Source organism: Prionailurus viverrinus, chromosome E1, assembly GCF_022837055.1.
Source record: "Prionailurus viverrinus isolate Anna chromosome E1, UM_Priviv_1.0, whole genome shotgun sequence".
NCBI classification, from domain to species: Eukaryota; Metazoa; Chordata; class Mammalia; order Carnivora; family Felidae; genus Prionailurus; species Prionailurus viverrinus.
Window position 1 is genome coordinate 38,932,744 of NC_062574.1, and position 26,740 is coordinate 38,959,483.

At 38.1% G+C, this 26,740-nt stretch overlaps 1 protein-coding gene across 13 annotated transcripts in view; it reads right to left on the bottom strand.

Moving 5' to 3' along the window:
- The window catches only part of BPTF (bromodomain PHD finger transcription factor), a 147,262-nt gene that overhangs the window by 61,652 nt on the left and 58,870 nt on the right, over nt 1–26,740 (bottom strand). For 9 of the 13 annotated variants that reach the window (XM_047831677.1, XM_047831682.1, XM_047831679.1 and 6 more), the window contains 4 exons: nt 13,527–13,715; nt 8,139–8,326; nt 5,631–5,986; nt 5,025–5,156 (listed from right to left, as the gene is read on the bottom strand). In XM_047831677.1, the coding sequence (XP_047687633.1) occupies nt 5,025–5,156; nt 5,631–5,986; nt 8,139–8,326; nt 13,527–13,715 (865 nt within the window). The remainder of the gene's footprint in view (nt 1–5,024; nt 5,157–5,630; nt 5,987–8,138; nt 8,327–13,526; nt 13,716–26,740) is intronic. The other 4 variants (XM_047831681.1, XM_047831678.1, XM_047831676.1 and 1 more) reach the window with 2 other exon arrangements.

Genomic DNA, 26,740 nt, shown 5'->3' on the forward strand with positions numbered 1-26,740 from the left:
TGGGATGAGCACTGGGTGTTGCATGGAAACCAATTTGACAATAAATTTCATATATTGGGGAAAAAAATAAAAATAAAAAAATAAAAGTGTATTTCTTAAGTTTCAAGCATATAGCTCTTGCATTTCTTTAAAGTTTTACTATAAATCTCTGTATCCCCAAATAATATTTTAACATGATATCAGCATATACGCTTTGAAACTTTACATAAATTGAATCCTACTCCATGTATTTTTTAAGAAAAGAAGTGTTTTCACTCTCTTGTACATGCATGAGAGCCAGTCTCGTTGACACTTACTCTGGCCTCACTGCTGTATATAATAGCCCATTACAGAACCACATCATAACTTGAAGGTGCCTCATTATGGGCATTTAGGGACTGTTACCAAATTTCACCATTACAAAATATTATCAGAAACATCTTCCTACAGGTCTTCTCATACACACATGTAAGGTCTCTCTGACGTACTTAATTAGGAGTAGAATTGCATTTTCAACTTTGTTTTTGCCAAATTATTCTCTAAAATGGTTGCAGTAACCAGTATACAATTGCTCTTTTATCAACAGTGTATCAATTCTCTTCCTACTTATGTCACATATTTACCAATACTCTTTAAATTTTTAACAATCTGATGGGTGTGAAAGAACAGACCCTAGTTTTCTTTTCTTTTTTTTTTTTTAATTTTTTTTAACGTTTACTCATTTTTAAGAGACAGAGAGAGACAGAGCATGAGCGGGGAAGGGGCAGAGGGAGAGGGAGACACAGAATCCGAAGCAGGCTCCAGGCTCTGAGCAGTCAGCGCAGAGCTCGACGCGGGGCTCGAACCCACGAACCGTGAGATCATGACCTGAGCCAAAGTCGGACGCCCAACCGACTGAGCCACCCAGGCGCCCCAGGCCCTAGTTTTCATGTGCATTTATCTCATCTTACCAGGAAGGTAAAATATGTTTTCATATTTTTTACTATTTGTGTCTCCTCTTCTGTGAATTATGTTTGTATCTGTAGCCTTTTTTCCTACTAAGTAGTTTGGTTTTTTTCTTTTTGAACTGTAGAAGTTCTTGAATATACTGTGAATACTAACCCTCTTTTGATTATAGTACCAAAAAAATGAATGTACCTTTAACCTTTCTATGGCTTAGTTTTTTAGAATGATTTATTATTACAAAACTCAAACAACAGAAAACAATCCACCATTCACTGATCTATACATATGTGATAAAACTACATAATAAAAGGGAATAACAAACACTTATAAATTATGGTTATCTCTAGGGGTGCCTGGGTGTCTCAGTCGGTTAAGCATCTGACTCTCAGTTTTGGCTCAGGTCATGATCTCGTGGTTTCCGGAGTTCAAGCCCCGTGTTGGGCTCTGCACCGGTAGCATGGAGCCTGCTGGGATGCTCTCTCCCTCTCTCTGCTCCTTCCCAACTTGCACTGTCTCTCTTTCTCTCTCTCTCAGAATACATAAATGAAAAACTTAAAAAAAAATTACAGTTATCTCTAGAAGGAGGCAGGGTAATGTAAACAGAAAGTAGATGTAATAATGATAATGTTCTTATTTGTAAATTGGTTGATGAATTCACAGGTGTTCCTCTAATTATGACCCATTATTGCTTATATATTACAATCTTATGTATGTATCAAAATATTAAACGTGAAAAAAGAAAGTCATTTGTAACTGCAGATACACAGACACATAAAGGTACACTTATTCTTACCTGATAGATAACAGCTTATAAATGGAAGAAATAATCCCACACTTAGGTACATTTTGGGACATAGTGAATGAATCAGGAAGGAAAGAAAGCAATGGAGAGTAAGAGAAAAGGATGAAGTGTGGAAGGGAGGATGGAAGAAAGGGAGAAGGAAAGAATATAGGAAAGAGGCAAAGGAAAAAGGGATGGAAGGAAGAAGAGAGGGAAGTAGAGGAGCCAGAAAGGAGAGAAGGAGGAACTGTCTTCATTCCAAAATCATAAAGAGAATCTTTTGTATTTTCTTCGTGCAGCTTTGCTTTTCACCATTTAGGATTTACTCTGCCTGGAGGGGACTATAAAGATATGGGATGTGTAGGATACAAAAAATGAAATCCAATTTTCCTCTATGTAGATAACTCAAATTGCCTCATCACACTTGTTACTGAAGAATTCACCCTTTTTAATGCTACTCTCTATCTATTATATTTCCATATATGGTCTGGTCTCTTTTTGGATTGTTTACTCTGTATCACGAGTCTATTTCTTTGTATCTACACCACAGCATTACTACCAAGTAAGTTTTGTTACCTGGTAGGACGAGTCTTTCTACCCTGTCCTTCAAATTTACCCTTTCTATTACTGCCCTTGTCCATATAAATTTCTTTCTTTAAAAAAAAATAATAATAAGTTTATTTATTTTGTAAGAGACAGTGCATGAGTGGGGAGGGGAAGACAGAGAGAGGGAGACAGAGAATCCCAAGCAGGCTCTACAGCTGTCAGCGCAGAGCCTGATGCAGGGCTCAAACTCATGAACTTTGAGATCATGAGTTGGACGCTTAACTGAATGAGCCACTCAGGCGCCCCTCAATATAAATTTCTTAATCACCTTCTCAAATTCAGTAGAAAGCCCGATGATAATTATCAATGCTATCAAAATTAATTTATGTAGTAACATGAGGAAAATTAACATTATTAAGACACTGAGTTATTCCTATACATGAACCTGAGATATATTTCCATTTATCTAGGTATGCTTTCATCTCTAGTATTGTTTTTCAACAAAAACTTTATAGTTTTCTCAAAAAAATCATAACTTATCATTATTTTTTAAATGCTCTGCAACTGTTAGATATTTAGAAGGCTCTCAAAGCTTTATTATTGACTATCACAATAAGCAACCATTTTAAGAATAAAATATCTGGTTGACTTTCTAGACTGTTCTTTAGGGCCAAATCTTAGAGGTCTGTCACCTGGAAGTTTTTGAGGAGAGCACTGAGGAAAGTGAAAGTCCTATTACTAATTTCTATTTTTTCTGAATCTCGGTGTCTAATTTTTTTTAAATTCAGAGTATTCTAAGGGCACCTGGATGGCTCAGTCGGTTAAGTGTCCGACTTCAGCTCAGGTCATGATCTCGCAGTTTGTGAGTTCGAGTTCTGCATGGGGTTCTGTGCTAACAGCTCAGATTCTGAGCCTGACTCTGATTCTGTGTCTCCCTCTCTCTCTGTCCCTCCCCAACTTGCACTCTGTCTCTCTCTCTCTCAAAAAAAAAAAATAAACATTGAAAAAAAAAATTTTTTTTAATTCAAAGCATTCTATTTTATCTCACTTCATCATATTAAAAAAGAGTTCTTTTGGGGCGCCTGGGTGGCTCAATCGGTTAAGCGTCCGACTTCAGTTCAGGTCATGATCTCAACAGCTCATGAGTTTGAGCCTCGCGTTGGGCTCTGTGCTGACAGCTCAGAACCTGGAACCTACTTCAGGTCCTGTGTCTCCCTCTCTCTCTGCCCCTCCCCCACTCACACTCTCTGTCAAAAATAAACATTTAAAAAAAAAAAAAAGAGTTCCTTCATATATATGACCAGGTGTGTCATACTAATACAAATATAATTCATGATATAATTTTATAGCTTTAAGTAACCTGTTTAGAAGACTAATCCTAATGACAAACCAGGAAGAAAAAAAAATACCTTGATTTAAAAAAAAAAAGTCAAATTCCATCTTCCATTAGAATGTTTAAAATTGAGAGATGAATTTATAAAAGGTAGGATTTAGTCACTTTAAGTTACGTTTGAGTATTGGAGTTTATTTAGCAACATTTAGCTAAGCTCTAGTTCGCAAAGCACTGATCTCTGTCACCAGAGACATGGCTGCTTAGTCCACCACCAGTAGCTTCCGGATGACCGCTGAACAGAAGAAAGTTGGGGCAGAACTGTTTTGGTCATGTCTCGAGGTAAATGGAAGAAGGAGCAACAGCCTTGGACTCTCCTTGTTCTAGCGTGATAAAAGAGATCAGTAAGAAGTAGAAAAAAGGTATTAACTGACCAGAATTTCAATAAAAATGTGAAAAAAATAAATAAAATCTTAAAAAGAAGTAAAATAAAGGTATGCCACCCATTCAGCTCTCCTCTCCCAGTGAGCACCATCTGTAGCACCTGAACTCAACCCTCTTTTTTTTAATCCTAGGAAGAATTAAATCCATCCCATTTGTGAAAGCCTCTATGAGTAGCAGCAGTTACATTCAAAATAAGAGGGAGAAAAGAAAGAAAATAAGTATCCATAAGATTTATGTGAGGAAAACACACACACACACACACACACACACACACACACACACACACACACACACACACACCTTGGAGCAATCCTTAGTAGATGAAAATTTAGCAGGTGTAAACGACTTTTCTTAAAATACTTTCCATTGAAAAACAATAAAACTTTGTAACATAAAATAAAACACAGATGTGGGAAGCAACACAAAATCTGTGTATATTAACAAAATAACAGTGTTATATGATCTGTAGAGGGGCATAAAATGATTCTTTTCACTTTGAATAGTAATTGACATTTTTTTACCATAAGCTCATAGTAGTTCTGTAATAATAACTTTTTAAAGACTAATTAAAGTTAAATCCACTAGAGCTAAAAAGTAGAATCAAGCCACAAAATTTATCTGTTTTTTTTAAGTATCTGCTGAAGCCACACAGCTCTGGGTCTACTTAGGAGATGAATGATCTCTGGACATTCAACTCTAAATCACATGCCTAGCACAGTACCTGAAACATTGTAGAATATTAAATGTGAATACTCTATTCAATAAAAATGCTTTTTATTTTAAAAAGTATTTTAATCTCTTTCCATCTTCATCCAGTCCTTTATCACAAAAAATACATATTTACTCATGTTACATATCTCATGGAGGGGAAAACGAGGCCAAGAAGAGTTAAACGTAACATGTAAATGGCCTTTTCAATACACGAACTTCCATTATTAAGAGACTAATATTCCAAAAGGGAGCGCGGCCCACCACGTACAAGGCTCAGAACTCACTTACCTGGTGTGTCCTAAAGATTCTCGCCATATTGGCAGCATCACAACAGGCTTAACCGCACACTCCAAAATAGCTAAAGCCAATGCAAATTCTCTGGGTTTGCTACACATCTGAACTGCCTTGATCCAATTCGCCCTGTATGTCAGAAGGAGAAAAAAAAATTCTTTCACTTGTTGGTCTTCAATTAAAAGCACAAGAGTTGTGATTCATGACTCCACCTCATACGGCAGATGTTTCCAGGCCAAGCAAGTATCAATACACTGCTACTGGAAGTTCCTAACTCACCGAGTCACAGATTTTGAACACTAGAAGGAATCCCAGAGGTCAGTTAGTCTTTCAACTCCTTAAATGTTCTACAGTGTTCTGGAACTTTGTCTTGCCTTCACTTGACTCCAGGGATAAAGACTTTGCTTTCCAGAAATCTTCCAAATGCTAACGCTGGTTCAATAACTTGGAAGTACACTCACATCCCTCATGTCCTCAGTGTTTTGCTGCCTAAACTGACTGCATTCAATTTATTGGTAACAAGTTTAAACCGAGCACCTGCAATAAGCATTTCGCAAATATTTAGTATATTCACAGCAATAAATGAACCTTAGTGTCCTTTACCTGTGTGAAGCCCAATTTGGATGAAGAAAGGATGAAGGGATATTGTTTTCCAGTTGGGTGATAGTCAGCCTCAGTGTAGATATGGTAAGAACTTTGGACCCATGGACAGAACCATTCCATTTGAACTCTCCTGCTGGAGTCAGACAGAATTTATGTGCAAGATGCCTTCTCTTATCATGATCTTCTCTGTGCTGGTGCTTATTCAAAGCAAATGAATTGGTGGAGTACTGATTGTGGTAGACTCGATACTTCCCTTCTTGACCCAACTTAAAATAATTGTTGATATTTCCTTTCATGACCACTTCCTTTTTGGTGCTCAACCGTGAAATTTCTCCTTGAGAGTTAACTACCAGTACCTGACCAAGAAGATAAAGAGACTCATTATTCATATCAAATATGTAAACTTGATCAACTGTCTTTTAATGATTTGTAATTTATCATTCCAAATAAGGTATACCTTATGACTGAACTTTTGAAATGTTACGTTTATTTATTTTGAGAGAGACACAGAGTCTTTAAACAGGGGAGGGGCAGAGAGATAGAGAGAGAGAGAGAGAGGGGCGCCTGGGTGGCGCAGTCGGTTGGGCGTCCGACTTCAGCCAGGTCACGATCTCGCGGTCCGTGAGTTCGAGCCCCGCGTCGGGCTCTGGGCTGATGGCTCAGAGCCTGGAGCCTGTTTCCGATTCTGTGTCTCCCTCTCTCTCTGCCCCTTCCCCGTTCATGCTCTGTCTCTCTCTGTCCCCAAAATAAATAAACGTTGAAAAAAAAAAAATTTAATAAAAAAAAAAAAAAAAGAGAGAGAGAGAGACAGAGAGACAGAGAGACAGAGAGACAGAGAATCCCAAGCAGGCTCCACACTGTCAGCACACAGCCCAACCTGGGGCTTGAACTCACGAACTGTGAGATCATGACCTGAGCCCAAATCAAGAGTCAGACGCTTAACTGACTAAGCCACCCAGGTGCCCCGTGAACTTCTGAAATTTATAAGCGAAATTAAAAGCTAAAGCTAACTGTTTACAATTAAACAACCAAGATCTTCCCACAAAGAGAATCTGTATTATACGTCAGACATTATTATTTTCATGCATCTCAAATACACACACAAAACTGCATGTGTATATCATTCACCAATCGTTAGTTCCAGCCTAAAAAACACAGGTTAGGGAAGAAGGAAACCATGGCATGTACTATTCCCCAAAAGATATATTCCTAAAAATATCTTTTCTTCTGTTCCTTTTATCATTCCAGCTTTAGCATAAGAGCCCACAGATACTTTAAAATCATGTTTTCAAACAGTTGATCCCAATCCTTTAGTGAACCATGAAATCGACAGTGGATCATATTCAACTTTATAAAAAACAAAGTATAATATACTCGAGTAGACTAGAAAACACCAGAGTGCATCATACACAGTTAGGTAAAATCCTTTTTCAGGAAACTATTGAATAGGAGTCCTGGGTTGCTAAGAAAAATGTCATACTAAGGGTCAGAGTGAAAAACCAGCTTGAAAACTGCTGCTTTAAAGCAACTCCTATAGGGGCGCCTGGATGGCTCAGTTGTGTAAGCATCCAACTTCAGCTCAGGTCAAGCCATGATCTCATGGCTCATGAGTTCGAACCCCGTGTGTCGGGCTCTGTGCTGACAGCTTGGAGTCTGGAGCCTCTTTGGATTCTGTGTCTCCCTCTCTCTCTGCCCCTCCCCCACTTGTGCCCTGACTGGCTCTCACTCTTTCTCTCTCTCAAAAATGACCATTAAAGAAAAAATAAATAAAATAAAGCAACTCCTACAATGTTTATAAAAGAATATTGTATATTCTTGCATATCTACCTTGTAAATAATTCTTAAATGTGGGAGACACATTGTGGCATTATTCTGCCACCCTGGCTAGCTGGGGGGCAAATACTAAGTCCTAGCTGGGGTGCCTGGCGGGCTCAGTTGAGGTTTTGAGTTCGAGCCCCACACTGAGTATGGAGATTACTTAAAAAAAATTTTTTTTTAATTACTAAATCCTAGCTTCGGTCTTTTTGTTCATAATCAGAGCTAGGATGCTGTGCTGTTCTGTGCACCGTACTCTGCTACTATCATGGGGCAAGCAGAGACCCATCCACTAGCTGCAGGTTCAGCTAAATTTATTATAACCAGCACTGAGCATTAGGTCATCTATAACTCTTTACTAAAGCCCACAAACAGGGTACTCATTACCATATGTGTAAAAGAAGGCTCTATCTCTTTAGAATTATATACAATAAAAGTAGCCATACAGAAAGAAAGTATACCACCCATTTATAGCATTTCCCTGCATGAACTGAAATTTGGGTACACAACTATACTTACTGTAATACAGGATGAAACTAACCACTTTCAATCTGGTTACCCACTACACTCTTGGAAGGAGAGCAAATAGAATTCAAAAGGAGGTCTACAAACTTCCCATCCCTATTTTTAAGGCATGATAAATAAAATTATTTCACACTCCAGAGATTTTTGTGTTAAGCAGAAAAAACATACCTCTTTGCCCTCCTTAAATAATTTATTTGCTTCATGGGCTGCAGCAGCCACCTGTTGGCTCTTCAGCTGACTCAGCTTGCTGTCTGGATTCCGTAATCTGGTGATAATTCGAGTTGACCCAGATGTCCCTCTTCCAGCTCCAGGAGACTCACTTATTTCTCCATTAGACTTCTCTGATTTGAAATCACCTGTTAGCAAACGAAAAGCCAAAAGTAAATGCTAAGAGTAAGTAAGTTATAACAATTTCTGATTTATCCAAAACTCATACCTGATGCACATCTAAGATCCAGAAAGTAAACAAAAAGTCCTTGAATAGCCAAAGCAAATGTATTCATTCTTAAGGGTTTTGCTTAGAAGAAAGTATGTCAGAACTTTACTGTCATTTATTATTTTACAGAAAATTCAAACATGCCAGGTTATCTGTATCAAAGCACATCTACTAGAAAACATGAAGGGCTGCTACAAATTTATAAACATCATAACTCAAAATGCACACTAATAAAATGTTGCCTCATATATTCAATGTGGATTTTGTATACAAAGTAAATGGTATAATTAATTTTAGAAAGATGTCCACTGAAATTGTTTAAATACATAATAGTTTAAAGCTTATAAACATAAATGCCAAGTGAATTTTCACCTAAGAAATCTAGATAGTTATCTGTGTATACAAGTAATTATACATGCAAAATCAACTAAATCAGGTTTTTTTAATGGTATAAAGACCTCTCACATTTTCATAATAACTTAATTTTTTTTTTTAAGTGACAGATTGTTATGCCAAAGGACATTTTCTGCTTTTCCATGAATCTCACTTTGGCTGAGAATTTCTCTACATTCTTAAAACTTTTGCATCACTATCCAATTTCCACTGGCCAGATAGCTGAACAAGATTTCTCTTTTCAATTTAAAACTTTTTAAAATTTGGGTTGCCTGGGTGGCTCTGTTGGTTAAGCATCCGACTTCGGCTCAAGTCATGATCTCATGGTCCATGAGTTCGAGCCCCACATCGGGCTCTGTGCTGACAGGCTCAGAGCCTGGAGCCCGCTTCCAATTCTGTGTCTCCCTCTCCCCTTGCCCGTCCCCTGCTCACTCCCTGGCTCTCTCCTTCTCAAAAACAAATAAACGTTAAAAAAAAAAAATTATAAAGTTTTTTAAATTAAGAATTGTGTGGCACTGGAAAATGAAAGATTAAACAGAAAACTTGCTATATTTTATAAAAATTGCATTTTGAGTAGAAAAAAAATTAGAATGGGAAAACTATTTTAGAAAATATAAAATTCAGGAAAGCATTTCTTAATTTTATCTGACCAACACCCCTTCTTTCCTTTGGAGATATGCTTTTCCCCTACTTCAGTCATATTATTCAGCCAGGGCTACAAAATAATTATCCTGCTATATTGGGTAAACAATGTCACCCAGCTTGGCCAAAGAGAGCATATCACTGCCTGGCCACAGTGACTGTCCAGATCTGGCTATGTGGCCCCAGCCATTCAGCCCACTACTCTAATTTTCAAAATCTGGTGACAGATAAAGCCTCTTGCTTTTTTAAAATTCTATTTTATTTTATGTACGTATGTATGTAATCTCTACACCCAATGTGTATATATGTATGTATGTAATCTCTACACCCAACATGTATGTATGTATGTATGTATGTATGTATGTATATAAACAACCTCTACACCCAATGTGGGGCTCAAACTCTCGACCCCAAGACCAAAAGTTGTATGCTCTTCTGACTGAGCCAGCCAGGCACCCTGGTCTTGTTTTTTGTGTTAGTGAGCAGAAAGAGTATAAATTAGGGGTTGTCTACTTTTATCTCACAACATGGAAAAAAGTTTCAACAATAAGAGACAATAAGTTATTGGGGAGGGAGGGTGGATACGAGGAAGAGAAAGACCCATGGTAACCTCGTTTGGCTCCCACGGTTCAATAATGTACCTGAGGCTGTCTGTCACTCCCTCTAGACTTCCCAGAAGCATCAGCCAATTAAATTCTCTTTTTATTGTAAGCAAGTCTGGTGGATTTCTGTCACTTACAACTAATAAATTCTAAATAATCCAGTAGAATATTTAAAAATGTTTGAGCCCAAAATATGGCACTAACTAAATCAAGGTAGGGTACAGGTATTATCAGGTGTTTTTCTGGCCCAGGTTGAAAAGCCAGAAACCTTCGATGTGTGACATCAAAGCGGTTGGTCAGACTATCAACAATTTTCTCTTGGGTCTCAGACCATGAGCCTACCAATGTTGAAGTTCATACCAAGATGTTGAACTACAGTAGCTATTTCCTGGGACCATTAATACGGCCCTACAATAAACACTTCATAGAAAGCATCTGATCTAGGCTAAATTTCCTAAAACCAGCAAGGGCAAGCACAGTGCTTTTTAAGAGAAGCCCTTCAACTAAGAACCTGAGAGTCCATCCTTTGACACTTTGCTAAGGTGCCTTTTTTTTTTTTTTAAGTTTATTTATTTATTGAAGTAATCTCTACTCCCCATGTGGAGCTAAACTCAAGGAACTAAAGATCAAGAGTCGACCCGAGGGGCACCTGGGTGGCTCAGTCGGCTGAGCGTCCGACTTTTGACTCTGTCCGACTTTGACTTCGGCTCAGGTCCCGTCATGATCTCATGGTTCGTGAGGGGAGTTCGAGCCCCACACTGGGCTGCCTGCTGTCAGCCTGCTTCCGCACAGAGCCCGCTTCGTTTCCCCAGCTTGAGCTCTCTCAAAAATAAATTAATATTAAAAAAAAAGAGTTGACCCCCAAGATCAAGAGTCACAAGCTCTTGCAACTAAGCCAGCCAGGCACCCCTGACACTTGCTAAATTGCATGCAAATAAGAGAAAGGAGGTATAAAATTCATCCTTAGGGGTAAGACTTGAAGTGGCAGAGAAAGGGAACAAGGCCTGTCTCACAGCCCGTACCCAGAGGCCACATTCCTCCCATTATAAAGGAGTGAATCACTTCCATGCAGCCTGGAGGCAGAGTACAGAGCGGCTTTAGGCCAGCCTCTGGAGCTCGTTGTTTAAGGATGGCAGGAGGCAGAAGCCTAGGCAGACTTTATTTACCTGAAGGCTAAGGAATCTGGTCTGAAGAGCAGACCCACAGAGCAAGTACGGTGGCTACACCTTCAGAGACCCTGAGCAGAGTTTCTGGGTATTAGGTGCTAGGCTGGGAACCCAGGCAATCTACCAGGGAGTGCTACTGCCAGAAAAAACTCCCCATCTGCCATGCTGAGAGAGATGATTATTTAAACCTACAGCAATCCCCAGCAACCCATTCTGGAAAACAGCCAGCAAGAACCAGGCTGCTAAAGCAGATTGGCCTCTGGAAGGGGGATCTTCCCAGGTACTTCTCACATTTCATCCACAGCCATCCTCCAAAACACCAAGGGCAGCCAGATTCACCAGAGAATACCTTCCACTATCAGGATAGCAAGTGTCATAGAAAGTTTAAATTCATAATCTGGCTCACAGATTGTGAGATTGAGAGAAGCTACACCCAGACCAAATCAAAAACAATACACAATACCCAGAAGTTCTAGATAAAGTTACAATTACCAGATGTACTTTGGGGAAGTTTTTGAAAACCTCTTCAGTTGTGGTGAGGTCTTCACAGTGTGTTCAGCAGAGACAGTTTTAAATTTGAGTAAATATGTTTGTACCAAAGGGTAGAGCTGTGGGTACTTGTTTCCTATCTTTGCAGCATCCCTCTTTCTTTGGAAAACCACTCCTACCCCGCTCCAGTCATACACTTTTGCTGGAGCCATCAAGTATAATACCTTGCCTGCCCTGGCCACAGGAGTGGGAACAATATGTCCAAGATAGGCCACTCAAATTTCTTCCTCAAGGACTTTTGATTTGGAGCAGGAGTAGGGGCCTTGCCTTTGGGTCACAGACCTTGGAAAGATAGGAATACAAACCGCTGGTGCCATCTTCCCTGCCACTTGGAAAAAGCCTGTCTGCATCAGGAGAGAATGAAGTTAACACACAAACACATGCCGATCAAAAGGTGGGAGAGAAAGAGAGGAAGACAGAAAAGCTTTGATACCTGGGGGTCCAGGTATCTGAACTTCCCAATTACATGAGCTAATTACATTCCCTTTTCACTGAAGCTACTTTGTGCTGGTTTGGCAGCTTGCAACTGAAAAGAAGTTCTAATTAAAACAGATCTCTATCTCATACCATACACAAAATTATACAGGATTAAAAACAAAGTTACAGAAGTACTATGTGAAATTACTATAAAACATGTGCATGCTTGGGGTAGGGTTTTCCTGAGTAAAACACAAAATCCAGAGAAAACTTAAAGAAAGAAATTTAACTATATAAAAATATCTGTATAACAAGATAACAGGAAGAGTTAAAAGCAAGCAGTGACTATGTAAGTATATACATAAAATCAAAGATAATAGCCAGAATACATAAAGCATTCCTAAAACTCATTAAGAAAAACTGTCAAAACTCAACAGGAAAAAACGAACAAAAGATAGGAATCAGCAATTCACTAAAAGTCCAACCAACACATAAAAAGAAACGCAACCATGTTAGTAAGCAACGATATGCAAATTTTTAAATGAAATATTTTTCACCATTAGCAAAAATGTAAACGGTGGATGATGTTGAATTCTTCTTCGTATGTATGAAGAAATAACCTATTATGTAAATTATTGGTATAAATCCCTTTTAATGTACAATTAAGCAGCAGTCATCACTATTTTTAAAATGTACCTACCATTTGACCCAGCAATTTCACTTACTGTTCCTATACTGCCAGAAATACTTACATAAATACACAAAGATATATGCTAAGGATGTTTAAAAAGGCACCACTATTTGTAACAAGAAAAAAACTGTTAACAGACTCAATGTCCACTAATAGAGAAATAGTAAATAAATTACTGTTCATCCATACTGTGGAGTACCATGCAGCAGTTAAAAAAAAAAAAAATGAACGAACTCAATTTATATCATGAAAAGGTCCCCTACATGGAAAAAAAGCAAGATGCAGAACCATACATGCAAAATGATTCCATTTTTGCAAAAAAATAAAATAAAATAAAAATAAACCTTCTTGTAAACACACATACATTATGTAACCACGTGGAAAAAAATAGAAAATGTTACACACCAAACTGCTGACAGTGGTTACCTGTGGGGAGGGGGTAGTAAAAAGATTTTTTCCTGTGTGCTTTTGCATTTTTGTAAATAAAGACAATGAATGCAAGTGCTATTCGTGCTTAAAAAAAAAAAAAAAAAAAAAAAAAAAAAGAAGCAAAAAAGGCAAAGAAAATCTAGGTCTTCCCACCCCATCAAACTTTTATTCAAAAAATTAAAAATTAAAAAAATTAAAAAGCTCGCTTGAATGGATGAAGCGTATTCTTACCTATCTCTTCTTGAATAGAGACAGGTGTATGAGACTCTCTTTCTCCATTTTCAGGCTCATCAGCTGCCTTAGCAGATTCGCTCTGGGAAGAATTTAGTTCACTGCTGCTGTTACTGTTTTCCAGATTAGGCTGGATGGAGGTAGTGGTAGCACTAGTGTTACTGCTGTCACAGGTCTTGTTAGGGTCTTCTAGAAAAATAGAATATCTGATTTTTAGATTAGAAATCACATGAAAAGCCACTGCTTTGCCAGAAAAGACATTTCGCTGTTTTAGGTTTGCATTATAAAGCTAGATTTCAAAAAGAAAAGCTGCTCACGTAGGAAGGATGTAATGTCTGAGATTTATAAGCAACACCCTAGGAGTTGTTTTTTAAGCCTTTCAGTCTATTAACTCAGACTCTTAGCATCTTAGTCTCTAGCACAAGGCAGACAGCCTTTCAGTTACCCCAGAGCTGAAGAAGAAGAATAAAGTGATAGAATTATCCCACAAAATGTAGAAATGGTTTTGAGATAATCCCTCAAAATCTGAAATTTATATTCTTTCCAAAAAGTAGTCAAACAGTATTAGGAACAGTATTAAACAGGATTATTTATCTCTAAGATTTTCTGCTTGAATTCTGTGTTCCCAAATTAACTAGAAGGTAACGCTTAAGTCATTGTAAATTTTAAGACCAATTTAATAGTTAGCAGTAAGAGTACTGCTCCTAAAAGAATCATCAAAATGAACGCTACCATGAACGGAGAGCCTAGGTCTTTCCATGGTAGTTCAGAAATTAAGAGCCTCCCTCCCTCTGTATTTCATTTTGCCACTAAGATACTTTTAAAATCAATCCCCTAAATTAAAAAGTGGTTGGCCGTATATCACAAAGGCTATCTCTAACGAATAATGAGTTCCTAGTTTTTTTTGAGAGAAGAATCCCAACAACCTGATAGGAAAATGAGAAAATCTATAAGCAGTCACAAAAGAAGTAAAACTGGCCTTGAAACATATGGAAAAATACTCACTTAATTCAAACTAACAGAAATGCAAAGAAAACTATACGGAGCTTCCCAGCTATCAGACTGGCAAAATTCCAAGTCTCACAATACATTCAGGTGAAGAGGCAGTTTGCTAACAGGCACTCCCACACACAACACTGTGAGAGTGAAAAATGGGGCAAAGCGCATAAAAAGGAACTGACAATATCTACACGTGCACTCACTCGTAACCTACCAATCCCATGTCTAGAAATCGATCCCGAAATACGCTGGCAAAAAAATACTAAATTACTTATTTACAGAGCTACTCATTCCAGCATTATTTAGAATGGCGAAAGACCAGAGACACAATGTCCATCAATGGGGCACTGGTTGAAAAAAAGGTGACACACACATGAAATATCATGCACCATAACAGGACTAGGGAAATCACGATATCCACATATGAATGGTTAAATGTAAAAAAGCGAAGTGTGAAACAGTACTTATAGTATGCCAACTTCTGTGTAAGAAGGGGAGAAAAATACAAGTTTAAGGACAGATTTTTGCCTTTACTTATAAAAATTTTTAAAACGCTGGAAAAATAACCAAAAATTAATAAAAATGACTACCTAAGAGGGAAGGAAAGGAAATGATTACCTAGAGAGGGAATATACACAGTTACACAGCTTGATTTTGGAATCATGTAACTGTTTTACATTTTTTTTAAATTAAAGTTAGAAATGCAATCCCTAAAAATTGAAAACTGAAATAAACCTAATTGTATATCAAGTTGTTGACATAACCATAAAATAAAAATTATTTTAAGTGACTTTGAAACACAGTACTTTGACTATACGTCCTTAATGGAAATACAGCATAAGGATGAATAGAGAGCTACAAAAAAAATCTGAAATGCTATTCAGTGGTCTTACTGTCAACAGTAATATTGTTATTACAAAATGGCTATGATATACAAAATAATTTCCTTTTTTTTTTTAATTTATTTGAGAGTGCACACGTGTGCATAAGCTGGGGAGGGGCAGAGAGAGAGGGAAAGAGAATCCCTCTGTCAGCACAGAGCCCAACATGGGGCTCGAACCCATGAACCATGAGATCATGACCTGAGCCAAAACCAAGAGTCAAACACTTAAACCGACTGAGCCACCCAGGCGCCCACAAAATCATTTCTTATTAATGTATACCATGGTATTAATATTAATAACATTATTATTAATGGACATCTGTATGAGAATAAAGCAAAAATGTAAGTTACTACTCTGTTAAGAGCTAATAAGGCTTTCAGTGTGAGAGAAGTGATGCAAGTTTAAAAACAAAAACAAAAAAAAAAAAGAAAAAAACACCAAAACTAAGTATGAAATCCTCAATCTGAATTGAAATGTCAATATGAATTGATGGTCTTTGTCTTTTCAAAAATACTTATTTGCTAACACCACCCACCAAAAAGGCCTAGAGGCAGTGACAGCCCAAAGCAGTAATACTCTGGGTCCAGATTGTGGTCTCTAAATATCATTCCCCACTAAAAGGAACCAGGGCTTCTTGGAGGAATGACTAATTCCAGGACTGGTGTAAGAAATACATAAGGGAAGCCCCACACGTCTTATTCTGCCAAAAAGTGGAGACGCTATCTAAGGTTACCAGGGTTATGGAAAAAGGACTCAAAAGCCAACACGAAGGGGACTGTGGTCAATATAAGCAAAATAAATAACTACAACTGAATGAAAGAAACTGAGTATATGAAGGTCCAGGATCTCAAACAGATTCTTAAAATGAGAAAGCCATGCCCTGTGTAAAAGTCCGTTAACTCATGACTCACCACTGAAGGTAACTGTTATACCAACTCCCGACTCTGAAAATTAAAATTAAAGAGAAATAATTTAAGCATTTATTCCTGCTCTGACTACAGTTCAAGGTATTCACACAGCCTTGGTTAATGAGGGAAAATTCTCCACAGAATTTCAGTTAAAAAAAAAAATAGAAAAAACAAAAATCAATGTATTATAATCTCCAAATAGATAACTATTTCTGAAATGACCATGAATGAATGAGAGGTTAACAGGAAATTTTATAATGTCACTACCTGAACTCACTGATCAATTTCACCATTTATAAAGGCAAAACAAACATACATCATATCATGAGCCTTTTGATGCTATATGGTATGAAGTACCCAGAGCACATAGCTTATGGAATATTCTTGCCAAAAACAGTTAACAATGAATGTAATCAAGCTTTTAGAATAAATTAAAGAACACTAAGAAGAAGGAAACAGACAAATTCCAAATGCAGGATACCCATAGGAGGATTACACTAGTATTCTTCAACAAGTCAACAGCGTAAAAAAAAAATTGGGGGAAACAGAGTACTCTAGACTAAGAGACTCAAGAGATGTAAAACCATATGTAATGGGGCACCTGGGAGGCTCAGTCAGTTGAGCATCTGACTCCTAATTTTGGGTCAGGTCATGATCTCACGGTGTGAAACCAAGTCCTGTGTCCGACTCTGCATTCAGCATGGAGCCTGCTTAGGATTCTCTCTCCCACTCTGCCCTTCCCCCGCTTGTCCACAGTGTCTCTCTCTCTCTCTCTCTCTCTCTCGCTCTCGCTCTCGCTCTCGCTCTCTCTCTCTTTCCCTCCATCCCTCCCTCCTCCCCTGCCTCAAAATATATAAATATTTTTTTTGAAAAGGTTCTAGGGGTGCCTGGGTGGCTCAGTCATTTAAGCATTTGACTCTTGATTTCGGCTCAGGTCATAATCTCACAGTTTGCGGGTTTGAGCCCCACGTCAGGCTCTGCGCTGATAGCGTGGAGCCTGCTTGGGATTCTCTGTCTACCTCTCTCTCTGCCCCATCCTCCCTCTCTCTCTCAAAAATAAATAAATAAACATTTTGAAAAAAGAATATATTTTTAAAAGGGTTTTAAATAATATGTAACACAATACACCTGCTATCAAAATTAAAACAACTAAAAGAGAAATATACAGTGTTTTTTTTAGCAGATCATGTAAATCAATTCAACGAAGCAAAAGCATGTGAATTATACATCACTTTGAGCTCCAGTATCAATAGTCTTGATTCCACGGTGTATCCCTTATAAAAACAAAACATGTTAGTGAACACAGGTTTCAGAGTGACAATTTACTTCAGGCAGGGGAGAGGGAGGCAGGGGATATGACTGGGGAGATGATTATAGATGCAGCTTAGTTTCAAAGCAGGACTTAGCTCTTTGTTTTAAGTGGCAGGTTCCTAAGTATTTATTTTCATTATCATTAAGCAATTTAAAACCTTAATGAATAAATTAAGGGGGACACACAATGGTCAATGATGAGTACAATTAACTAAGGATTATGATTTATCTAACAATGTACACCTAGGGTCAAAAAAGAAAACAATTTGGGGGCACCTGGGTGGCTCGGTCGGTTAAGCATCCGACTTCGGCTCAGGTCATGATCTCGCGGTCTGTGAGTTCGAGCCCCGCATCGGGCTCTGTGCTGACCGCTCAGGGCCTGGAGCCTGTTTCAGATTCTGTGTCTCCCTCTCTCTCTGCCCCTCCCCTGTTCATGCTCTGTCTCTCTCTGTCTCAAAAATAAATAAACGTTAAAAAAATTAAAAAAAAAAAAAAGAAAATTTTTTATTTCAGCAAAAAAAGGGCGGAGTAAAAAAAATCACGGGTAAAGCAAATATGACAAAATCTTGACAATTTTCTATCTAAGTGTTAGATATATGGTAGTGGGGGTGCAGCCATTATACTCTTCTCTTAACTTCTGTGTATGTTTGAAAATTTTTATAGTAAACAAATTTTATGTGGAGGATGGAAATAATTTAATATCTGACAGCTGCAAACCACTAACACAATCAACTAACTCTTGTTGGAAAAATGCATATATCTGAAACAAAAGAGGTCTCACGTGAATAATATCAAATTCTTCACTAACCATTCTTTTCACAGCTGTAAAGTCTAGATTTGTAAAGCGCAGCAGTCCTAATTTATAAAGGTCTAATTAACATCTTCTCAAATAATGAAACAATATATAAAGATAACCATCCCAAGAAAGAAAGAAAGAAAGAAAGAAAGAAAGAAAGAAAGAAAGAAAGAAATCCTCTCATTTATGAGCTCAGAGTTCAGAGTGTACTTTCTCACAGAAAAATAAGAAAAAGTGATTAGATTCTACACCAGCCCACAAAAACTTTTTTAACATAATATACTCCAAGTATGGTTTTAACTAAGAAAATACTTCTGGGGGGCACCTGGGTGACTCGGTTGAGCACCCGACTTTTGATTTTGGCTCAAGACATAATCCCACAGTTGTGGGATCGAGCCCCACGTCAGGCTCAGGCAACCCTGCTTGGGATATCCCCCACCCCCACCCCGCCCTCCCCTGTTTGCATGCAAGCTTATGCTCAAGCACTCTCTCTCAAAATAAGTAAGTAAGGGGCGCCTGGGTGGCGCAGTCGGTTAAGCGTCCGACTTCAGCCAGGTCACGATCTCGCGGTCCGTGAGTTTGAGCCCCATATCAGGCTCTGGGCTGATGGCTCGGAGCCTGGAGCCTGTTTCCGATTCTGTGTCTCCCTCTCTCTCTGCCCTTCCACCATTCATGCTCTGTCTCTCTCTGTCCCAAAAAATAAATAAACGTTGAAAAAAAAAAAAAATAAGTAAGTAAACATTAAAAAGAAAAGAAAAGAAAAGAATTCTGGAATAGGAACTTAAGAGATTCTGACTATACACATCTTAAAATTCTTTAGAGAAAGTGTTTTCTGCTAGTAGGGAGATAATGGTACTTCATAAAGAACAGGGAATCAATCCCTTACCAGGTATTCTGATATTTAAAAAAAGCCAATAACCCACTGAAAGCAAATGGGAGTTCAGATTCTATCCATTTAAACTTTCGAGGTGACAATAAGCTGAGGACTACCACAAACTCATAAAACATATAGCTTTTTTGTTAGTTTGTCCCCAGTTAATTTGTCTTGAGTGGAAAACAGTGTTTTCCTCCATTTCAGTGTAGCATACTGACTTTGGGTTTTGTTTTGGTTTTTTTCAATAATTGTTCTAGGGGCGCTTGGCTGGCTCAGTCAGAAGCGGGTACAACTCTTGATCTTGGGGTCATGAGTTCAAGCCCCACACTGGGTGTAGAGATTACTAAAAAAATTAATAAATAAACCTTAATTGTTCTAGAACTCTTCACTTCTTTATTTCATTTGGCTACAGAATTAAAGGAAATATGAACCGTTTGCTTCAAAACACCACCAAGAAGGTACTGTCTACCAACATACATTTTTTAATATTTATTTATTTTTGAGAGAGAGAGAGAGAGAGAAAGAGAGAATGCACTCACAAGCGAGGGGAAGAGAGAGAGGGAGACAGGAGGATCCGAAGCAGGCAGAGCCTAACGGGGGGCTTGAACTCACAAACCATGAAATCGTGACCTGAGCCAAAGTCAGACGCTTAACCTACTGAACTACTGAGGCACCCCCACCCCCGCAACATATACATTTCCAAATGTTCCAAAGGCCAAATGTTCTAGCCCTATGGCAAATATTGTAAGTTTTGGTACTTACGATACCATTGTCATTAGACATGATGTAAATGAGTAAAAATAAGGTAATTTTGTAGTCATCCCCCAAACCAAAAATACCCCTTGATCTTCAACGCCTGAACATTAACACCAAAGCCTAAAAAATTTCTAAGCAAAGTACTACAAAGAGAAAAAAGTAAATTTTCCTTCTGAAGGTACTAAAGGAATTTTTTTAAGGAAAAAAATGAGGTAAAATAACCAGAATGTATATGACTAGAAACTAAAACCAAACATATTAAAAAGAATAAGAAACAAAAGAGTATTTAGCTGCAGAAGTTCCCAAAGCCTTTACCGATCAACTCAGTGAGCTAAAATGTGGCTACTACATGAGATCACATCTAGTACCAATAGCTTCTTACCCACTGAATTTCCCTTGTAATAAAATGCAAAACTAAAACACAGTGCCTATCTTTTAAAATGTCATTATCTCAGAAAGTTAAGAAATAGATTAAATCAATGTTCTTTTAGTTGAACTTTATAGATGTTAGAGTTTCAATATGTCCATGGAAACGTGTTCAGACAATTATAGTTATGGAAATAAAGCCAGTTTTATCTACTACTCATATGTTCCTAATCCCAGTGATTAAATCTAGAGGCATGAATTTAAGACAGACACTGTATGCATTATGTTTGAATACAAACACTCAAGGTGGATTTGACTTTAAAATGTTACAAAGTTATGTGTCCTTCTCTCTCCACTTATGAATTTAAAACTCAACATTCTGGTACAAAAAGCTTCTCATCTAAAATCCAGGAAAAAAGTGTAATTCCTAAATTGAGCCTTTGTTAACTATAACGAAGTTATACTAAATAACATACTTGCTACATGGGGTTGTTTTTGGCAACATAAGTATTTTCATGAACTAAAGTGAAACGTCTGGAACACAGATGCAAGAAAAAAATCTAAGGAACAGGTATATTAAGAGATTAATTTTTTTAAGTGATGGCTACCAACCTTGCCCAAAATATGGCTGCCAACTTTTCAGCTTCATCTTCAATCTTAGCCACATAAAATCTTTCTGATCACTGATCGTACCCAATATGACATCATGAAACCTGCCCACTTTTCTCATGTTCCCACTCCCACAAATTTTTAGACCATAAATTTGTAATGTTTCCTTTGCGTAAATTCATCAATCATATTACATAAAAATGACAGTACTCTCTGACAAGACTTTATGTCAAAATACAGCTTGAAATACTATACATTTACTCTTTTCTTTTTTTTAAGGCTTTAAAAAAATTTTTATTTTTTTTTATTTTTATTTTTTTTATTTAAAAAAAATTTTTTTTTTTCCCAACGTTTATTTATTTTTGGGACAGAGAGAGACAAAGCATGAACGGTGGAGGGGCAGAGAGAGAGGGAGACACAGAATCGGAAACAGGCTCCAGGCTCTGAGCCATCAGCCCAGAGCCTGACGCGGGGCTCGAACTCACGGACCGCGAGATCGTGACCTGGCTGAAGTCGGACGCTTAACCGACTGCGCCACCCAGGTGCCCCAAAAACTTTTAAGCTATATCCAACGCAGGGCTCAAACCCATAATCCCAAGAGTCAGACGCTCTACCAACTGAGCCAGCCAGGCGCTCCAATACACATTTACTTCTAAAGAAATTCTAAAGTACATGTCTTTCTCAAGAGATTCTGGATATATTTCTAAGGAAATTTAAATTCTCACATTATTTAAAAAACGCCTTTCTATTCCAGAAAAGATATACAATATAAACACTAACCAAAAGCAGGCTATGGTAGCTTAGAAATGTTATTAAAGATAAAGGATTATTTTACAATGAGAAAGTTAACTGAACAAGAAATATAAAGATTATGTGCACCTAATTACACAGCCTCAAACTATGTAATGCAAAAACTGACAAAAAGAAACTCCACAGTACACTGTTAGAAGTAATTTTAAAATAACTCACAGAGAAGGAAAACAAATACTAGGAAGGATATAGATTTGAACGCCACAATTAAAAACCTTGACCCAGGGGCACCTGGGTAGCTCAGTCGGTTGAGCGTCTGATTCTTGATTTTGGCTTGGGTCATGATCCCAGAACGGTGGGATATAACCCAGCATTGGGCTCTAGGCTGGGCGTGGAGCCTGCTTAAGATATTCTCTTTCTCTTTCTCTCTCTCTCTCTCTCTCTCTCTCCATCCCTCTCTCTCCATCCCTCTCTCTCCCTCCCTCTCTCTGTCTCCCTCTCTCTCTCTCTCTCTCCCCCTCTGCCCCCCTCCCCCGCTGGTGCTCTCTTTCTCTAAACAATAAAAAAAATAAAAAAATAAACCTTGACCTGATAGTCCAATACTGCACCCAACTAAAACACATATATTCTCTTCAAGCGTGCGTGAGACACTTGTCAACATTAACCAAATACTGAACCATTAAAAAAAGCCTCAACAATTTCTCTGATTACAGTGGGGAAGCTAAAAATCAGTAACAAAACGATAACCAGAAGGGGCGGGGGGGAGAAAACTATATCATAATGAAAATTAGAAAATGGTTTAAACTCAATGACAAAGACAATATAATATTTGTGGGATGCAGCTACAACAGCACAAAAAGGAAACTTACAGCCTTGACAGCAGAATAGAAAAACATAATAAAAATAGAAATAGAAAAAATAAATAAAAACTAAAAATCATAAAGCACCCATCTTGAAGAGCCAAGAGAGAAATAACATTTTCATCTAAATGCAGAAGGATGGGGGGGCGCCTGGGTGGTTCAGTTGGTTAAGCATCCAACTCTTGATTTTGGCTCAGGACATGATCTCAGAGTTTGTAAGTTCAAGCCCTACGTTGGGCTATACACTGCTTGGGATTCTTGCTCTCTTTGCCCCTCCCCTGCTCCCTCTCTCTCTCTCAAAATAAATAAATAGATAGATAGATAAATTTTTTTTGAATGTAGAAGGATAATTAGTATCAACTAGGATACTCTTTTGAGGAGGTTTTGTTTTGTTTTGTTTTAATGCAACCAACAAAGGGCACCTGGGTGGCTCAGGTCACGATCTCAAGGTTTGTGAGTTTGAGTCCTGCATCAGGCTCCATGCTGCCAGTGCAGAGCCTGCCTGGGATCCTCTCTCTCCCTCTCTTTCTGCCCCTCTCTCACTTTTGTGTGTGCGCTCTCTCTCTCTCAAAATAATAAATAAACTTAAAAAAAAGTGCAACCCACAAAAATGCTAAAAATTTAAAAATTTTAAAAGCAGGGGAAAAAAGCCAGGTGATGAATATGTTTGTCACAGATTGTGGTGATGGTTTCCTGAGTGTATATTTATCTCCAAACTCATCGAGTATACATTAAATATGTACAACTTTTTGTATGCCAATTATAGTTCAATAAAGTTTTTTTTAAAAAACAGGAGCAGTTAAAAAAAAAAAACCACCACAAAGATGCAAAGGAAATAATAAAGACAGGATCAGAAATAAACTGGAATAAACACAGAATCAAAAAAGGATCAACAAAGCCAAAAGTTATTTTTTTTAAAGACTAATAAAAGGTGCTAACAGTTTTGTGAGATTTAACAAAGTTTTGTGAGATGATTAAAAAGAAAACAAATAACCAATTTCTGGACTGAAAAAAAAGAGAACATCACTATAGATCCCTGCAGACATCAAAGAAACAGGATGTTATTATGCCAATAAAATTTAAAATTTAAGCAAAATAGGTAGATTCCTAGAAAAATGCAACTTACTAAACCTGACATAAAACAACAGAAAATATGAATAGCCCACTATCCATCAAAGAAATCAAATCTAAAATTAATCTTTCCCACAATAAAAACCCCAGGGCCCGGGTGCCTGGGTGCCTCAGTTGATTAAGCGTCTGACTTCAGCTCAGGTCATGATCTCACGGTTGGTGGGTTCGAGCCCCGCGTCAGGCTCTGTGCTGACAGCTCAGAGCCTGGAGCCTGTTTCAGATTCTGTGTCTCCCTCTGTCTCCCCTTCCCTGCTCACGCTCTCTCTCTCTCAAAAATAAACATTAAAAATAATAATAATTTAAAAAAAGCTCCAGGACCAAGTGGCTTCATGAAAAAAATAAAAAGCCCTTTATTTAAGTAATAAATAATACCAACTCACAGAAACTCCTGCAGACAACAGAAAAAGTGGGAACTAGCCCCAACTCGTTTTGTGAGGCCAGCATAATCTGGACACCAAAGCCGGACATGGACATTAACAGAAAAGGAAAATTACAAGTCAATCTCACGTATCAGTGCAGACTCCTAAATAAAATATTAACGAACTGGATGCAACAATATATACGAATGAAAATATACCACAACCAAATGGTATTTATTCCAGGAATATGAGACGGGGTTAACACTTACAGAATCAACGTAGGAATTTCTGCTTCCAGATGGAGCAGGGGGCTGGATTTAACCCTCTGCCATGAAACAACCACAAACGGAAAAGAGACCACATAATAGAAAACAAAGGAACTAACAGGTACTTTACAAAAGAGGGTTAACCAAATGACCTATATATACACATATACTTTGTATACATGAAAAGGTGCCCAACATCTTTAGTCCCCAGGGAATTGCAAGTCCAAAGCACCAAAAGATATCCCTACATTGCCATCAGAACGGATAAAATAAAGGGGAAAAGAAAGAAGAACGCTACTGATGATACCAAATGTTAGCAAGGATGTAGAGGAGCTAGAACTCTTGTAGACTACTGATAGAAGGGTAAACTTGTACAACCACTTTGGAAAACCAGCAGCACCTATTACAGATGAGCATACATAAAATGAATGGCCCAGGAAATCCACAACTAGATTCATATCTCTAGAAAGGTACATATATGAGCATAAAAAACATGCAAAAAAATATTCATAGTAGCATTATTCACAATGGTCCCAAACTGGAAACCATTCAAATGCCCATCAACTCAGAAAATGAATAATAAATTAATAATTAATCGCCATCTATCTATATCATAGAATATTATACTGCAATAAAAAGGAATGTACTACTATTACAAGCAACATTTGGATGGCTCACACATATAGTGGAGGCAAAAAAAACTGGACATCAAAAAGTATATACTGTATGATACTATTTTTTTAAAGGTAATCCTAATTGGTGTTTCTAGAAGTCAAGATGGTAAGTACTTTTGTGGGAGTGAGGGCAGTGGCAGCTAAGAGGGGAAATGATGTGGTTACACAGGTGTGCTCCACCTGTGTAGATATTTGTAAATATCTATCAAGCTATTTACTGAATATTACTTAACCAAGTGCTATACTTTAATGAAAAAGTTTATCATAATATATCTTTCCATACCGAACACTTGCCAATCTGACAGTCTTCTACTGATAAACTTTAGTTGTTAAATTAGGTGTCTAAATACATTCTGAAGATTTAGAAAAGAAAACCCTGTGAGATGCCTTCTATCAGTTGTTATTTTTCATCCACCTAGAATAACCCCCCTCTCTAGTTCTTGTGATACCACATCTCATCTACTGACCACAGAGTGGTCAAGAATGGTAACAGAAATTGGTCCGGGGACACCACAAGGTACCTAGCACACTGCCAGGCACCATTACACTCAATAAATATTTGCTGAATAAATGAGCTCATAGAGAAAGAGAAACAGAAGGAAGCAGAGAGACACGTTATAGTCTTCTCTGAGGGTCAGAACTCTATTAGGCCTGTCTACTGCCCATTAGAAAGTAAAGTCCTCAAGGGCCTTGACTTTGTCCATTTTGGTCACTAGTGTCATTAAGTTTTACAGTCAGGGACCTACCAAAGTAGATACATTTATCTACTTTAAATGTATCAAATTCCTCTTTAAAGACTGGTGTGGTATGTTTAATTAGTATCTTTAAAAATGCTTCATAGGGGCGCCTGGGTGGCGCAGTCGGTTAAGCGTCCGACTTCAGCCAGGTCACGATCTCGCGGTCCGGGAGTTCGAGCCCCGCGTCAGGCTCTGGGCTGATGGCTCGGAGCCTGGAGCCTGTTTCCGATTCTGTGTCTCCCTCTCTCTCTGCCCCTCCCCCATTCATGCTCTGTCTCTCTCTGTCCCAAAAATAAATAAAAACGTTGAAAAAAAAATTAAAAAAAAAAAAAAAGCTTCATATTGGGGCGCCTGGGTGGCGCAGTCGGTTAAGCGTCCGACTTCAGCCAGGTCACGATCTCGCGGTCCGGGAGTTCGAGCCCCGCGTCGGGCTCTGGGCTGATGGCTCAGAGCCTGGAGCCTGTTTCCGATTCTGTGTCTCCCTCTCTCTCTGCCCCTCGCCCGTTCATGCTCTGTCTCTCTCTGTCCCAAAAATAAATAAACGTTGAAAAAAAAGAAAAGAACTATGATTTACTAAATGGTCAGGTTTCGAATTTACAGCATCTTCAGCTATCTAGCACTCTGATCCTGCTAATGGCCCCAATCCACTCTGATCACAACTACTGACAATTGCTACTATTTGCTCCCATTCTAGCTTTCTTAACACTTCTTATTCGGGTTCTCATCTAAATCAATTTTTCATGACTACGCATGAAGAAAACCACTTGAATACAAAGTTTAAATACAAAGGATCTCATTTAGAAGAATTATGTTAACTACTAGTGAGTGAATCAGTAAATGTATAATTCAACTCACCCACTTTATTATTTTTTTTACTTGCTGGGCTTTCTCACTCTTTCAAAGAGTTGACTATACAGCAATAAGGACAGTATCC